Source organism: Spinacia oleracea, chromosome 5 (genome assembly GCF_020520425.1).
Source record: "Spinacia oleracea cultivar Varoflay chromosome 5, BTI_SOV_V1, whole genome shotgun sequence".
NCBI classification, from domain to species: Eukaryota; Viridiplantae; Streptophyta; class Magnoliopsida; order Caryophyllales; family Amaranthaceae; genus Spinacia; species Spinacia oleracea.
Window position 1 is genome coordinate 18437681 of NC_079491.1, and position 17056 is coordinate 18454736.

Genomic DNA, 17056 nt, shown 5'->3' on the forward strand with positions numbered 1-17056 from the left:
GCCATGAATTCTCTCAGACTTTCGTCTCTTTCTTGTTGGATTGAGGTCAGTTCTGCTGTGGTTCGCTCGGGGCGATTGTTGCTCACGAACTGTGTGCAGAATCTCTTTTTCCCAGCTCTTGATCGATCCCTTCGGCAGCGATCTAAACCACTCTCCCGCCACTCCGGTTAGCGTGGTTGGGAAATATTTACACCAACATGCTTCGGAGTAGGGACTCAAGAACATTTGCTGCTCGTAGGAGATGACATGATCCCTCGGATCTGTGATTCCGCTGTAGGTTAGGTGCGCTGGCAGTCTTACCTTCGGTATTTCTTCCATGATCAGCTCGTCCGAGAAAGGGGATGACGTGGGAGTCATGATTCTTTTCCCGAGTCTAGCCCTGATGCCTTCGTTTGCCGAGGTTCTGTGATTAGAACGTTCGGGCGTACGATGGGGGCTAGGGGTTCGATCATGCCTCCTGTCTCTTCTTCTCTCTCGGCTACTGACCTCGGGTCGTTCGCCAGATCTGCTTGGCTCGCCCACCCCGAGTCTCGTATGGATCGAGGGTCTTAACCTTGAGTGGACCGAGGGCCTCAACCTGCTGAGCACCGAGCTTCGGACCCGAGTGTTACGAGTAGTCGATTCGCTTTGGAGAGCTGTTGGAGTAGGCGATGGTCTCGCAAACCAATCTGGTTGCTGTTGTGCCCTTTTTTGGGTGTCCCACGTGCTTTCCATCCACCTCGACGTCAAGTGTGTACCTGTCAAGGGAAGGAGTTCTCGTTCGGGTCTGGACACTTCCGCACTGGGTGGCTCGTTCAGCCTTCGCCTGGTCCTCCTCTCTTCTCTGCGGTCATTTGCCAGTCCTTGCTGCTTCTCATTGAAGATGAAGTTTTGCATGATGGTCATGGCCGCAGTGAGCTCTTCCCTAGTCGGAATCGGAGGTCCTGCATTTGTGGCGGTCGTAGCTCTGCTTGGCTGTGACCTCGCCATCGATTGAGGATGCTCCTCTTGGTCAGATTCTGAATCTGACCGCACCATCATATCGTCGTCATTGTTGTTAACAACATCATTCACCATTTTCGCGGAAAGAGGTGATTGATGTCTTTCAAAGGCTTTGAAGTGTTCTTCCCCACAGACGGCGCCAAATTGTTCCGGTGTTGTAAATATGGAAACAATGGGCTTCGAATGAAGGCCCTTTTGTATGTGTTGAAGATCTTGCTTGTTTGAATGAATAGAGTCCGAATTCACCTGCACAAGAGCAAAGTCACTAGCCTCGGGGGTGTTTCCGAGGAAAGCCCCTCCGATGCCTAAGTAAGAACGATGCTCGGATTCTAGAGAGAAGTTCTCTAGAAGAGTAGTCTTTAAGGCGATAAATTGGACGTACCTTGAGGTGTGAGCCTTGGCGGCCTATTTATAGTGTTTGCATAGTAAATGCCCATAGGTCATTTATTGCTTTTGGGCCTTGGGCCTTGATGGATGGCTGACTAGCCATTGGTAGGTTTGATGCTGTTTGTTTAGAGCCATTGGGCTTTGGACTTAGTGGCCCAATTGAGAATCAATTGGGAGCCCAAACAAATACATAACGCATAATTCTATCAAAAATCAGAATGCTTGTAATTCAGTTCACATAATTCAATCAAAATACGCATAATTCTATTACAAAATCAGAGTTTACATAATTCAATCATAATATACATAGTTCTATCAAAAATCAGAATACCCAAAATTCAATTCGCATAATTCAATCAGAATGTATATAATGCAACATATTATGCTAATAAATCATAAAAGCTCGAGAAATATTAGCCTTTTCTATTATAAAGTGTGTGCATCTATGACTCCTTTTTTCCCTCTTGAGTCCCTGTATGAAACATACTTAATATTAGGCTTAAATTTGTTAACAGAAAACTAAATACAGGAAACTCTGAAAAGTGTGAGAAAATAACCAGAATTACTCTGTTCTTTCTGGAGCAGTATGTTCTTTTTGGAGTAGCAAATGCTTTGTCTCTCAACCCACTTCACACAAGAAGGTATACTTGGAGCATTCCGGGTAAGTATCCTATATTAGACCTTATTAACGAATACTTTATAACTCATTTGTGCATAATTCAATAAAAAAATAGAATTCAATTCAAATCAATACAAAATAAATGAATAAAAAAGTCATAATGAATCTAAATTCCAAGCTTCATACATAGACTTAAATAAACTTCAAATGTAATTCATACACTCAAAAACATTAAACTAGTATCAAATGACCAAGGAATTTGGTCAAATTTTAACCCTACTTCCATTAAAGAACTCACAATGTTCAAACAAAAAAATTCCAAAAAAATAATTAAAATTTGCATAAAATGAGAGACGATATACCTTATAAAAGTTGAAATTTATCCGCTTTGTCCCATGATATTTAGGAAAGATTCATGGAGGAACTTAGAAACGATGGTTTTGCAGAGGACTTCCCCGAACTTTTGTGGAGTTTGTGGTTTGGGAACATTTGAGAATAGTAAAAATAGGGTTATTTAGTAATTTTATTGATATTTAACCTTAGTCAGTATTATATTAGTTAATTAGGTTGACATTATTAAAATAATATTATTTTAGAGAGATTATATATTACTCCCTCCGTCCCAAAATTATAGTCTCGTTTGACCAAAAACACGGTTTTTAAGAAAAATGAAATATAGTACATGAAAAAGTGGAATAAAGTACATGTGAAAAAGAATAAAATACATAGAAAAATGGAATTAGTACATTGGTGGGGTTTTCAATGTATTTTTAATTAATATAATACATTAGAAAGTGGGGACCTTAATAGCCAAAATTAGAAACAAGACTATAATTTTAGGACGCCCGATTTAAAAAGCAGGACAATAATTTTGGGACGGAGGGAGTAGTATATTACTAATGCTATTTTAAAGAAATTGACAAATTTTTTATTATCAATGAAAATTTTAAAAAGTATAATGGTACCATTAGAGCTGTCAAAAATCAACCCGACCCGAAAACCGACCCGAACCCGACCCGAAAATACTGGGTCCTGAACAAGATTTTGTGACCCGTAACCCGATTTTATCCGAACCCGAGCAACCCGAAAAGGAATAGGTCAAAACCCGACCGAACCCGTTTTGGACCCGACCGATTGAAAATCATTGTATTTATAGTAATAAATGAGATTATGAGAAAAATTTAAGCATAATAGGCACGTTGTTTTTACTATTGTTGTGTGTAATATGATTTTAATTTGAATTATACGCCATTTTATGGTTGAATTTGACTAAATATAAACTTTCTTAGGAAAATTTGTTAATTTGTCCCAATATTTTGTATTTTTATAACCTAAATTAATGAAAATATAATGCACGTTTTAAAATCTCTCAACCCGTTGGGTCAACCCGAACCCGAAAGTTCTGGGTCTTGAACAAACATTTGCAAACCCGAAAGTGACCGACCCGATTTAACCCGAACCCGAAAGTAATTTTTTATAATCCGACCCGACCGACCCGTTTGACAGGTCTAGGTACCATAGATAAATTTCTTTTTTTAATAAAATATTTGTATTCATGTGGTAAACAATAAAGGGAAGAATGAAGTAGTTTGTGAACAAAAACAAGGGAGGTGTCACTTAAATGGGTGAAGTTAGTAATTATCTCTCTCCTCAAACTCCAAATCTAGCAAATCGCATAGTCGCACGTCCTCTTCATCTCCTTCCTCCTCCTCCCCGCATCCTCCACCTCTTAAAAGAGTTAAACCCCTAACAACAAAACCAGCATCTTCAACTTGTACTTGTAGTATTAACTGTAGTTGTATCTCTAGTCGGCGGTGCCTGTGCTAACCGCCTCTCCTTCTCTGCTGCTGCTATTCTCTGTAATTATCTACAACTATTTTCTGTCCATTTTTCTGTTAGCTTTATTTTCATATGGTTGATATGTTCTGATATGATGGGTTTCAAATTGTTAAATATATTCTTCTGGGTTTGATTTGGTGTTATTTTTTGTCTAATTAGTCTATTCCCACTTGTTAATTCTACTTGAATTTCGTATAATCCTTTATGATATGATTCAATTTTACTGACAATCACCGTTCATCTCTCCTTGGACCCAGGGCGGGCGCCCCTCCTGCCCTGCCTCCAGGGAGGGGCCTGATGTTTAGAAGCAACAATCTTGTTGCTAGATTGTTTGAACGCCAGACTCATCGTTCTACTCCTGGCACCAATGTATGTATTTTTTGCCTTATTTTTGTGTTTTTAATTGCCACAGTTGTTGTGTTTAGTGTTTCTTTGAAGTTGCTTACTGAGTGATGATTGTCCTATTCCAATTTATTTGGAATCCTTGTGTTAAACTCGGCCTTGAAGCGAAAAAGTTGCATATTTTTCATTTCTTGGCCATGTTGAAGTATCAAGTATCATACACGGGTATCATACTGTCGCAGTCGTAAAATGAAGAGTTTGAATAACATAGCATTTGGTTGATGATTTAGAAACTGAATTTTATTTGAGTATATGACACTTGATAATTTCAAACTAGATAAGGAATGGTGGGAGTTCTTGTTTTTGGGGCTGAGGAATGGTCCGAGTTGTTTGGGATAGCCTAATCTAGGAATTCTAGAGAGAGCTTCTGGCTCCCACTGTGGCTGCAGTCTTACTTTAGTTGACCATATGGATTCTTGTTTTATGACTCTAACTGTCATTTTATTTGTCTAGATTCATCGCGCTAGGCAATTTTATGAGAATCTCGTGCCAAGTTATACCATTTATGACGTGGAATGCCCGGATCATTCTTTCCGCAAATTCACTGAAGATGGTCAGTACCTGATAAGCTTCAGTAGGAACTACCAAGAGCTTATTGTTTATAGACCATCATGGTTGTCATTTTCATGTTGCGGTGAAGAGTGTGATGTTCATGACCTCCCACCGAGAGCGAACAAGTTCAGTAGCTTCTTCACACAGTTATACTGTGTATCACTTGCATCAAGCAATGAGCTTATTTGCAAAGACTTTTTTCTATATATGGAGAGTAATCGATTTGGACTCTTCGCAACTTCTACTGCACAAGTTCACGATGCTCCGGCCACCGGAGGTGCTGTACAAGGTGTTCCATCTATAGAAAAGATAACCTTTCACCTACTGAGGTGTGCAGTTTTGATCTTGGATTTTTCAATAGTTTTGGTCTTGTATTGGTTAGTACTTTAGTCTGACATTCGTGTTGACCAAATAAATTTCTTTCATTATGCCTGCTAGTAGCTGACTCTATTTGTTTGTCACCTATTTGATCTTTTAGATTGGAAGATGGCATTATATTGGACAAGAAGGTCTTTCACAATGATTTTATTAACTTGGCACATAATATGGGTGTGTATCTATATGAAGATCTGGTCGCTGTTGTGTCTCTCCGCTATCAGACTATACATATTATCCAAGTAAGGGAATCTGGAAACCTTGTTGATGTGCATGCGATTGGAGAATTTTGTCGAGATGATGACGAACTCTTCCTGCATTCAAGTGCTCAGGCAAGTTATTCTGTTGAAAGCTGTATGTCTTAATCATGGTTTGTATGTCTTAATCATGGTTTGTTGATCACGTTGATTTTGGGGTAATGTGCACTGATACATTTGTCATATGAGGACATTGCAGTTACTTTCATATAGTCCAGCCGATGAAAAATCTTTATTTAGTTTTTTATGTTCCTTTTTGATTGAGAAAATACTTAGGTCAGCTCTGCTGGACCAACCTAACACATCAGTACATCACACAGCCTTGCGATTGAAAACGGAAAACAGCAGAGTCGAACCACACAAGAATAAATTGGCAGTTGTGCCTATGGTTGGCTATAAAATAAGCGACTAGCTTCCATAGCGGAAACTAAAATGAATGCTGAAGATCTGGAGGACAATTTAACTGATGATTTTCATTTTCGGCTGCACAGCCTATTCCTCCTAGGATTCCTGCCTTTATGACAAAAAGATATCTCCCTGAATAACTAGAAGACATATTTCTTAAATATAGCTACATTGACAGCCTTCCTCAATGCCAATGCTTCTGCTTTGCCCATTTCTTTAGCACCTTCAGTGACTAACTCTCCTTCCCTGTTTCTTACAACAAAGCCAATAGCAGCTTTTCCATTGAGTATCTAGAACCCTCAAAAGTTACCCAAATATTTGATTTTGTTTACCCAAAAAAGTGAACTCCAAGATTAGAAACTACTGATTGGAAGTTGAAATTAAACGGCTTCCCAGTAATGAAGGCTCAATAACTTCAGATTTAGCTATAAATTTTGTAATTCTCCTAAGTCTGTAAGCTTTCAGAAGAACTCCACCTTGTTTATGAAAGCTCAATAACTTCAGTTTTAGCTATAAATTCTGTAATTCTCCTACACCTGTAAGCTTTAAGAAGACCTCCACCTTGTTTATCTTGAGGGGATCTGGTTTTGTTGTAATCCCTGATAATCGCAAACATAAGTCATCTTCAGCCTCTTCTCTAGCTAGTGCTGTGGGGCACAAATAGATATCAAGATAAATCTAAGAGATTCAGAATACATTTCGACACAACAACTTTTTTTGTTTGCTTATATATAGACAAATGAAATATGAAAGGGGCTAGAAGGGTTGATTTTCCAAAGTAGCCTTATCCAGCTGGAAAAGCCTTGAGAGGGAACATATTCTCCCGAACAGAACCCACTTCGAGCATTGTGGGTCGAACTTGTGTCCATACACTTTGTGTCACAAATGGCCATAACCGAAGTTGTAAGACTATAATATCATTTTTGTCTCCAAGCAATTTTTGCTACCTATTCCAAATCTTTATGAGAAGAAAGAATATACTTCCTGGAGTGGCTTGATAAACCTCAATTTAACTAAAAGAAATAATGGCTCTGATCGAGAACTCATTAGTCGGTGACAACACAACTTTGGCTTGAGAAATGATTTCATTTCCAAAGATGGTGGTTATATATCCTGGAAAAACTCATTGATGACTGACGTTGCCTTCACTTCCAAGCCGTCTAGAGAATGAGATGAGAAAGAGTGTCAACAGAACCCGCTATCTGTAGCTAAATTGAGGAAATAGGTTTGAACAAAGTAAGGGGCTATTGAATTTTATAGAGTGCTTTTTTTACAATGATGTAGGGTTCACTTTAGAGAACTACAGTAAGCCACCTAGATAAACTTCTGGGAAACCTTTTATCATCAGAGCTTGGAGATATCACTTTTTTGAACTGGTCAACAAATTTCATTGGTAGCCAGTTATAAATGGTGTTAATGGGAACGGATTTGTATGTAAATTTGTAAGAAAATCAATATCCATTCCCATGGTAATGCTAGTTCACTCAAAGTTTTCTATTTTTTCTTCATAAATTTTCATTATCATCTATTACTATTAGGAGTGGTATTGAGTGGGAGTGCAAACTTATGAAGAAAAACACCAAGTTTGAGATAAGATTTCATTAGCATGGATATTATGATGTTATTTTTGTTGCCAAAGATCACTTAGATTTATTTCCATTCCCACCATTTATTACCGGCTACCAAATGGGCCGTGAGTATTTTTGAGTGGGTTTTTGTACAATGAAGAATTGTTTAACCGTGTATCTAGAGCTCTGGAGTAAAGCCTTGAACTTTGGAGGCTTTAGATTTGGAGGAATTGATTAGTTAGAGATCTGGTTAACAAGAAGAGATGAGGGTTGGCTGATAAAAGACACTCTTTATCTAGGATTCTTGGGCTTTCTTCTTCTTTTCATTCTCTTTCTATTTCTTACTTTCTCCGTATCTTTTTTCATTAAGTTTCATCAACAACCTTAGAGATTGATGCTTTTGTGCACTTGAGTGGGTTATTAACTTTTAAGAGCTTCTTTCTGCAGTGTGGAACAATAAATGAGAATAGTAGACAGAAGCAAGCCCTTCTGAACAGCAATGAAGGTGTTCCCAACAGTGGTCATTCTACGACACCAAACGTTTTCCTCAGTGGCATCAAACAGAGGTTACTTTCGTTCATATTTCAAGGGATATGGAATGAAGAAGCGGATGAAACAAATGTTAGTTTTTATATTTGAAAAATTGCTCGTCAGTAATGTTTCAGAATAAAGTAAATTGATGCAGCAATTGAATTTCCTATTCTTTATAGATGACATGATATTCTATTGATGGGATAGTATATGTATTGCTAGTTCAATATTCCCTCCGTTATTTTAATGCATCCCTCGTCTTATATGAGTGTTTTTTCTCCAAATGCACCACTTAAACATTTGGTAACTTTCTACCATATTTTATTACTTCTCTCTTTCATTAATCCTCGCTCAAAATATTGTATTGTTTCTCTCTTTCGTGGTCCCCACTTAATAATTACAAAAATCACCATCTCTCACACGCTACCACTATCATGGTCCCATTGTTGTTTTACTTCAGTAAATAAATTATCTATTTGTCCACTTGCACCATTTAATAATAATTTGCATGGGCCTCCTAAAACTAGGTCCCTATGCAAGTGATGCATTTAAAAAATCGGAGGAAGTACCTAGTTTTTGTTTTCTCTTAAATTTTCCTACTTTTCTTTAACCTTTAGAAGGTATTTTGTTAATTCTGGTTGCCCAATTATATTCCAGAGGGTCCAACGGTTGAAGAAGAAGTTCTATTTTCATTTTCAAGATTATGTTGACTTGATAATATGGAAGGTAGATTTTGCTATCTTTAAGAGTTCTCTACATTATTATTTGGTTATCCTTGCAAATAAAAGTAGCAACATCTAACTTATATGCAAACTCTTCCTCTTCATAGGTTCAATTCTTGGACAGACATCACTTGTTGATCAAATTTGGCAGTGTGGATGGAGGGGTAAGGCAACCTTTGTTTTTTTTTTTCTTACAGGCAGACCTATATGTACCCCGACTCTGACATGGAATTGCCCCTGCCCCCTGGTGTTTTTCTTTCACTCTCTGTATGTTTGTTTGGCTTTTGGAGCCTTGGAGGGTTAATATTGAGGAAAGGGGATTGTTCTAATCCCGTGGAACAGATTTATCCCCCCCCCCCCCCCCCCCCTCCATCCAGCAAAAGATTTTGATAGGACATGAGTTCTTTTTTCTTTTTTTCTGGTTCGACTTGAGTTGATTGAAAATTTGTTCCAGGTCTCCCGAAATGCGGACCACCATCCTGCCTTCTTTGCTATATATAATATGGAGGCTGCGGAATTTGTAGCATTTTACCAGGTCTGTCCATTCTTCTATTTACATACTCAAAAGTTTTACCACAATTATTGTTGCTGCTGCCATAATGTCTCTATCCTATGTTGCAGAATTCGGCAGATGAGCTTTATTTTTTGCTCGAGAAATTTGCTGACCATTTTTACACGCCTCCGAACAATTCATTGCATACGAATTTCATATCATCTCATTCAAATAACCTCAATGCCTGTGAGCAATTAACCTGCTTGAAAAATAAGTCCGTCAGTTTTTCTCAGGCAAGATTTTGATCTTTATTTGCCATTTATTTCTCTTAGTTTTTTTGGCCATGTAGTTATTACCTTACAAACTTGTATAAGTGGTTGTATTCTATTTAACATATGACTTGTAATTGCAGTTTGTGAAGAAAACATTGGTGTCTTTACCTTTCACTTGTCAGTCGCAGAGTCCGTCTCCGTATTTTGATCAGTCCCTTTTTCGGTTTGATGAGAAGGTTTGTTCTTATCCCTTAACTTTTCCTACTATTATCCGTTCAAAACAGGATATTGACCATTCCTGGAGTTGCAAGCTGTTCTTACTGCCTATTATTGTTGTCTGAATCTAGTTTGACCAATGAATTTTCGGAACTACCATAACAAGTTCCATCAGAAACCTACTGAAAACTCTGGATATATATTATAGAATATAAATGCATGCATTCTTGTCCTAAAAGTTAATCATGCGCAAGTGTTAAAAGTCTTAAAAGGAAAATTTCTGGGTTTAACTTTTCAGTTGGATTGTTTTTTCTAGTTGACAAAATACATATTTAAAGGAAGGCAGTTGTTGCATGATTAAATGATATTAAATGCTTAAAGATACTGTTCTTCGCTGTGCCCTTCTACCTTTTAAGTTCCATTAGTAAGTTGTTTGCAGATTGAAATTAGTTGAGACCTTGTGGAAAACAGGGTGGAGGAAGGGTTGTGGTAGGACCATGCTAGGATAATGGGACTTGCTCACCGAACCCATTTTTTTGAAGAAAAGCTTAGGAAGTAAGACCAGAGAAATGTGACGGAATTGTGCCAAAATTTGCATGCATTGACCAGTTCCTCCGAAATTCAAACTCTTATCAAAGCGTCTATACTCTATACCATTTGCAGAAAAACTGGAAAGGGAACTAGATTTTTTGGGATCGGGTGAGGAAAACGTGGTAGTTGACAGGTTGAACGAGGCAGAATATATGATAGTAAGACACCGGGTGGGAGATTCGGCGGTGGCTAGGTGCTTGGTGTAATGGATGCGATGGTGGGTTGGGTGCGTGGTCATGGTGAGTGAAGGAAACTGCGAGAAAAGGAGAGAAGTGTTCGAGGGCGGGGGTTTGCAAACTGCGGTAATATTATGGGCTGGGTGATTTTGAATTGAAAATAGCAGTAACTGGGACACATAGTTGTATGTTTTAACACGTCAAATGGTGCCAGATGCTGTCTGCGCATTTGAGTAGGCACCGGTCACCATCAGACGTTACCCAGATTCCCAGAACACTAGCCTGCCTCATGTGCTTATATTTTTCTCTTTAATTCTATGATCTTAGCACTAAAGCCTCAATAGTCCTGTGCGGCTGTGCGAATCCTTTGTGTCGTCTCCTATGGATCATTGAAGCTTCCAAAAACCAATATCTCCAAGACCCTGGAATTTTCCTACACAAAGCACAGAAACTCCATATGTGACTATGGTAAAACACCAATTTTCTTCCAAAACCAAGGATATTTTCAAACTTAAACTCCAGGTTATAAATTCATTCGGACATGAAACGCAGAGTAGGAGTATGAAAGTGCACAGTTTGGGTCTGAAATTATGAACATACGAGCATAAAATGACTTGAAACACCCACAAATTTATTACAAACCACCACATTACTTAAAATAGGTGATGCACACGAAATATTTGGATTTAAAATCGCTAACACAGTGATATTCATACATGCATCCCTAGAATTACCTCATATACTAAATTTGGCAGAAGCTACGCAAGGTTGACATCCCAATGTAATTTTGTAATTTTGTGGTATAAGGTGCAGCAAAATGATGGAAGCACACACACACAACATTGGCAAATTACCTCAATTGGCCGCACACACACACACAATGGGGGACTTGAAGCCTAATGTTGACAGATGACCTCAAATGGATGCACACACACAACAATGGACTCTAAGACTCCTTGAACATGCTAGACACAACAAAGTTAAAAAGAAAATGATTCAAAGCACTAAGAAAAATTCTAATCCCTAAGAAACTTAAAGCGCTCCTGCAAATTTTCCAATGAGAATTAGGTAAGGTTATTCCAACTAGAACCGCCAGAATACATAGAAAGATCTCAGAAAGATATTAAGGAGAAGTATCAACTATCAAGTAAAAGAAAAAGCACAGAAAAAATCTCTTCGATAAGTTAATCGCTCTGTTGCGCGTGATGTAAGGTAGTCCTTTTTTGACAAGGCTAAATATGAAATCATTTGCCTCAAAGTGGTTAAGTGAGTCCAAGACCTTAATCGCGTTTCCTGCTTCATTCCTTGCCTTCCCAGCTTCATAGTATTTGATACTGGTAACACATTGGTAATTTGGTACTCAAAGTTATGTAGCCATGTATTACGTCTGTGTGTAGAGTTTCCGTCTTCTGAAGCCCACACTAGTTCAACCATCTTTCAATCCATCATTATGATGAAATAGTGAAGGATGGTGACCTAATTTCCTCCGTAAGGTCTTGGTTTAAGATGAAGGGCATTCGTCAAAGATGAGGATCAATCCAATGTGCTATCAACTAATCCTGTTTACTGATTGCTTAAAAATCTAAACCAATGGAATTATTTATAAAAATTGTTTGTTACATGATGGATTATCAGAAAGAATTGGAATTAAATATCTGTGAGAAATTGGGGAAGAATGATAGTCGATTTGTAATTCGATGCAAATAAATGATCAAATTGGGGCTACAATCAAGTAGTTGGGCATTCCCTAAATGAAAGCTAAGCAAAGTAAAATAAAACTCTCACCATTTTTTCATGCTCTCTACTCTCTAGTTCCCTAATCTCTTCTATTCATATAGTCTTCCTATATCTCCTCTCGTTGCTTAAGCTACTTCTAACTGATGACAATTCCTAATCTTCCCTTCTCTATTCCCGCTGCATTTCATTGTTGGGAGGTCTTGAAGAAATGGATCTTAGTTAGAACTTGCATTTATTGATGATTTCCCCTCATCTCTTGAGTCTTGAGTATTGGGGTGTAAGATTTTTTATGTTCTCCCTATGTTCTTAACTGGTTTTTCCAAAGCAAATGAACCTAGGTGGATTACCTGCTCCCATGGATCTCACCCCACCAAATGACTTCTCTACTTGTCTCTATTCTCTCACTTAGGGAAGTTCCTCAATTTTTCAGTATTATTAGACTCAAATCAGCAATCCTAGGACGAGACAACTAGTATTAAGGTGTCAGGGTATTTTTATTTCTCTCCGGAAAGAGAAATGTGTGCCCTCGCACCCATTTTCTATAATTAGGTTGTATGAACATAAAAAGGATTGTTGGTTATTACTGAACCAATACCAAGATATATAGAGGTTCAATCTAGAGATGAAAGAAGCCTACTGCAGCAGAAAGAAAATCCTCATTTATCTGGTTCCCTGCATAGTGCCTATCCTCACATTTCAGATGACCATTACAAGCAGAAGGATTAAGTGAATGATAGTAGTATATGTGCTTCATGTATATTACCATCAAATGCACCAGAGTGTCTAAGATCAACTCTAAACTGTATTACAATGACAAATATTTAATAATATTCAAGCCAGCTTCCAAGTAGGAAAAACTTGCCGAATCCCTTTCCTCGCAACTTCTACAAGATCTGGGTAACTCAATATGTGTGTGCCAATTTTGCTCTCGGTTTTGTCTAGTTAATTAATAGCTAGTTTGATGGTTTATACCGTTCTAGCTCACAATTTGTCTTATGGATTGCGTGGACTAGATTTCGCAATTGTGCTGCAAGAAACTTCTTCTCGGACTGTACAACTTGATAAAAGTTTTTGTTGGAGTGTACTTACTTTAGATTCTTTCCCGAATTTCTTTTCCGCTTTGGGTGAATAAAACGGGGGGGGGGGGGGGTGGGGGGGGGGGGGGGTGGGGGGGGGGGGGTTGTGGTACTAGCCTATCCCTTTTGGTGACTTTGTGGCTTTCCATCCCAGTCTTACCTAAGTCGTGGTATGCAAAATGGGTACTGGTGCAATTTGCTACCTAGCTTTGTTAAGCTAGTCTATGAGGGTACCAAGTACCATTTCACACGTTTCGGGTCGTGGTTTATGGGGGATTAGCGAATTAGGTAACATGGTTCCATCCGAAGAAGGTGAAGGCTTTTTCAAGAAATTTTGCTGACTGGTCAAGGATATGCTGAAGCGTAAACTGCGTAATTATTTGACTGGTCAAGGATATGCTGAAGCGTAAACTGCGTAATTATTTGACTGGTCGAGGATATGCTGAAGCGTAAACTGCGTAATTATTTGACTGGTCAAGGATATGCTGTAGCTTTTTTTCTTCTAAACGTTAAGTAACAGAACTAAGACGTCCTCTTCTCTAGTCCAATTCATGTCCTAATGAAGTCACAATATATTTGCAATCCTTGCATAACTTTTTAAGTCACCAAGATTATAGAAGGAGCTAAATATATGCTGGTAGTTTGCTGTAAAAGAAAACCTAGCTTTCTTGGCTTGTGGACCAGGATTTCTTTTTAGCTCTTATTCTGGAGGTTATTTTTGTCATTCATGTTTGGATGCGTATGATTTGATGAGTTATTTTCAGCTTTTTTTTTTTACGCATAGCACACCCGGTTCACCGGAGCTTAGCTCCGACTACATCCGGATCGACCCGTGTCGCACACCTTGCTTATGGTGGGTGAGTCTCCCAACAAGAGTTTCTGCATACGGCGAGGCTCGAACCCGAGACCTCCCTTAAGCGGCATCAAGCTGCTTACCACTTGAGCCAACTCCATATTTTCAGCTCTATCGATATAGTAAAATGACCTTCCGTTGCTTTTCTCCCAATATGTATTTTGTTATTCATTAAATTAAATTCTAAAGCAAACCTTGCACTTGCGTTTGCCATGCACCCAGTGTTTACTGATTATGGCAGTAAAACTCCTGCATGTTAGCAGGGAGTTCTTTTAGGTTTATCATCCGCCATTGTAGTAGCTTCTTCCCATATTAATCTATATCGTGCATAGCATCATTTTGCTTAGAAAGTTATCAATCATTTCTAACTTTTATGTCCCTAATCCAGCTGATTTCGGCAACTGATCGACATAGACAATCCACAGACCATCCCATTAAATTTATCTCAAGGAGGCAACCCAAGATTCCAAAATTCAAGATTAAACCAGGTATGTGCCCAACATAATCAATCTTTGGACTATTTAGTGATGATTTTGGTTTAATGTGAATTTTAATAACTGAGACAAACAACATAACATTTACTTGCATTTTGTTTAGGTCCAGAAGCTGGGAATACAGATGCTCGGGCAAAGAAGGTATCCTCGTTCCTGTTCCATCCAATTCTACCTCTTGTCATATCCATTCAGCAAACTATGTTCTTACAGTTCTCAGTTGTGAATATTCACTTCCGGAAATGATCAGTAGTTCTTTCTTGTTACCTGCATCTCCAATTATTCTTATATCGACTGGGGATGATTTACCGGTTAGTATTTTTGGCGGGAAAACTGTTATCCATTTGTATTAATCATTGTATCTGTGGGCTTCCTCAATTTTCCTGCTATTTTTGCTGAATAAGAGTTGATAGGACCATCCATCTTGTACATGTTTTGACAAAACTAGTTGACTGATGATTCTAATATTTTAAAGTATAAAGTATTATTAATAATCTAAATGTACTGCAAATTACCAAGAATGTATTAATTTTATTGCTTTGTTTTATGAATCATTGCATAAAGCTTCGCCAGTATTATAGGTAGCTCTTGTTTTGGAATTTAATGGCTCAGCATACTCTTTATTTTTTCATGCTAATTTAGTAATTTAGTACTCCCTCCGAATCTAAATGTTATTCCAGTTTCCTTTTTTAGTGTCCCAAAATGATCTTCCCATTTCTTTTATTCCTTTTTAATCTCTTCCTTGTAATTTTAACTTTGTAATTCTATTGGTTTATCAATAAAAAACCTTGTAGTCTCATTGGTTGGTTTAAGTTTGGATGGATTAATGAGTTGGCATTTTTATTCCTTAAATTCTATTCGTTCAACTATTTTGTTTTCTTGTGAAAATGGAATCAAAAAGCAACAATTCCCCATAAAACTACATTAATAATAGTTAATCTTATCATATTTCTTTTTCCTTAATAACCGCGTAAAATGACAAACGGGAATAACATTTAGGTTCGGAGGGAGTAAATATTAGAGATCTAACTATGATGTAAATATGTTATAACTCGATCAAACCAACGTGGGTCAAAGACTCAAATCTGGAAAATTAAGAATGAAATGTGAAGCCTGGGTTATTATTGAAGGCAGTAGTTATCTCAGGGTTTTTGGCTTTTTGGTGTGTGATGCATCAGTTTCCACCATTTTCCTGAAAACAAAGATATAAAGATCCCAACTTGCGATAAATTATTTGTGTAGCAACTATTTTTTTTAATTACATACAAATATATTACTCTCCCGTTCCGGAAATATCGCACCATTTGTTTTTTACACTATTCACACTACGATTTGGCCATTTGTTGTGATTCGTACGTAAGAAAATTTTAATCATGTGAGGTCATGTTAGATTCGTATCGATAAATATTTTCTAAATATTAATTTTTTATAATTTTACTTGCATTGCACACGATTTGAGATATTAAGAGTTAAACTAACGGTTAGAAGAGTAAAATTCAACCATGGTGCGATATTTCCGGAACGGAAGAAATATAACATTTACTTAAATTTGTAATCAGTAAAAATGTTATTCACTATCCATCGGGGCATTGCCGAACCAAAAAATTAGTTGTATATTTGTATCCTATGATTCCTATCCATATACCAAGACCTATAGATTCTCTAGCTACTCCTTCCAAATATGGAGTATTACAAACCACATTTGTGGTATGACTGAAAAAACTATTCGAAAAATTAAAAACTCGAATTTCTATCCAATATATGATCGAGAAGTGGGGAAATGAGTAAATCGAAGAGAAAAACAAACATTGTATTCACTCGTATAAGCTAAATCGTGAGAAAAGTTTGGTATTTATCTAAACTACTTAAAATGTCTTGACTTTTATATACTCTTTTAAAATATAAATGTTTTCAATATTAATTTATTACAAGAGTGTGTTTTATTCACCTAATTTTCACTTGTTTGAATTTTTTACCGTAATTTATTTTTCCTCAAAATAAGATAAAACATACTCTAAATTATCGTACATTTTTTTTTTTTTTTTGAAGTTTTAACACGCATCACGTGCAGTGTGCACATAGGAGTAATAAGCTCAATCCAAGGAGAATGACTTGGGTACTCGATTAAGAACAATTTTGATAGAAAGTAGAGATTTGATAAACTCCTTTACAAATTTTGGGGAAAGTATATAAGTGGAATACAATATAAATTTCAGACATTGTAATGAAGATAAATATTGACGTGGAGCTTTATTGATCATTATGGAGTATAATTTTTTTTTATATTCATAGTTTTTTTTTTTTTTTTTTTTTTTTAACTAGGTAAGGAGAAGGGACATCCTACTGAACCAACACTTTTCACGGATTAACTAGCATATCTACACAGGTCTTCGCTTTAGTCACTCTTAAGCATTTCATGGTTGATGTGGCTCAATCCTGTGACTTCCAAATATATCTACGTACTATATATACCATGAGCATGGCATGGTACAACCAAGGAATTTTCTTCATAC

The 17056-nt window shown here is 37.3% G+C and overlaps 1 protein-coding gene across 1 annotated transcript; it reads left to right on the top strand.

The window, feature by feature from the left end:
• Positions 1-3600: 3600 nt before the first annotated feature.
• On the top strand, positions 3601-15094 carry LOC110805024 (light-mediated development protein DET1). The gene is made up of 12 exons (XM_022010621.2): positions 3601-3846; positions 4084-4195; positions 4682-5109; positions 5259-5487; positions 7833-8006; positions 8574-8642; positions 8746-8802; positions 9093-9173; positions 9260-9424; positions 9544-9639; positions 14441-14540; positions 14650-15094. Exons 2-12 carry the CDS (start codon positions 4124-4126, stop codon positions 14787-14789), a joined length of 1611 nt encoding a protein of 536 aa, XP_021866313.1. The 5' UTR covers positions 3601-3846; positions 4084-4123; the 3' UTR covers positions 14790-15094.
• Positions 15095-17056: the final 1962 nt, after the last annotated feature.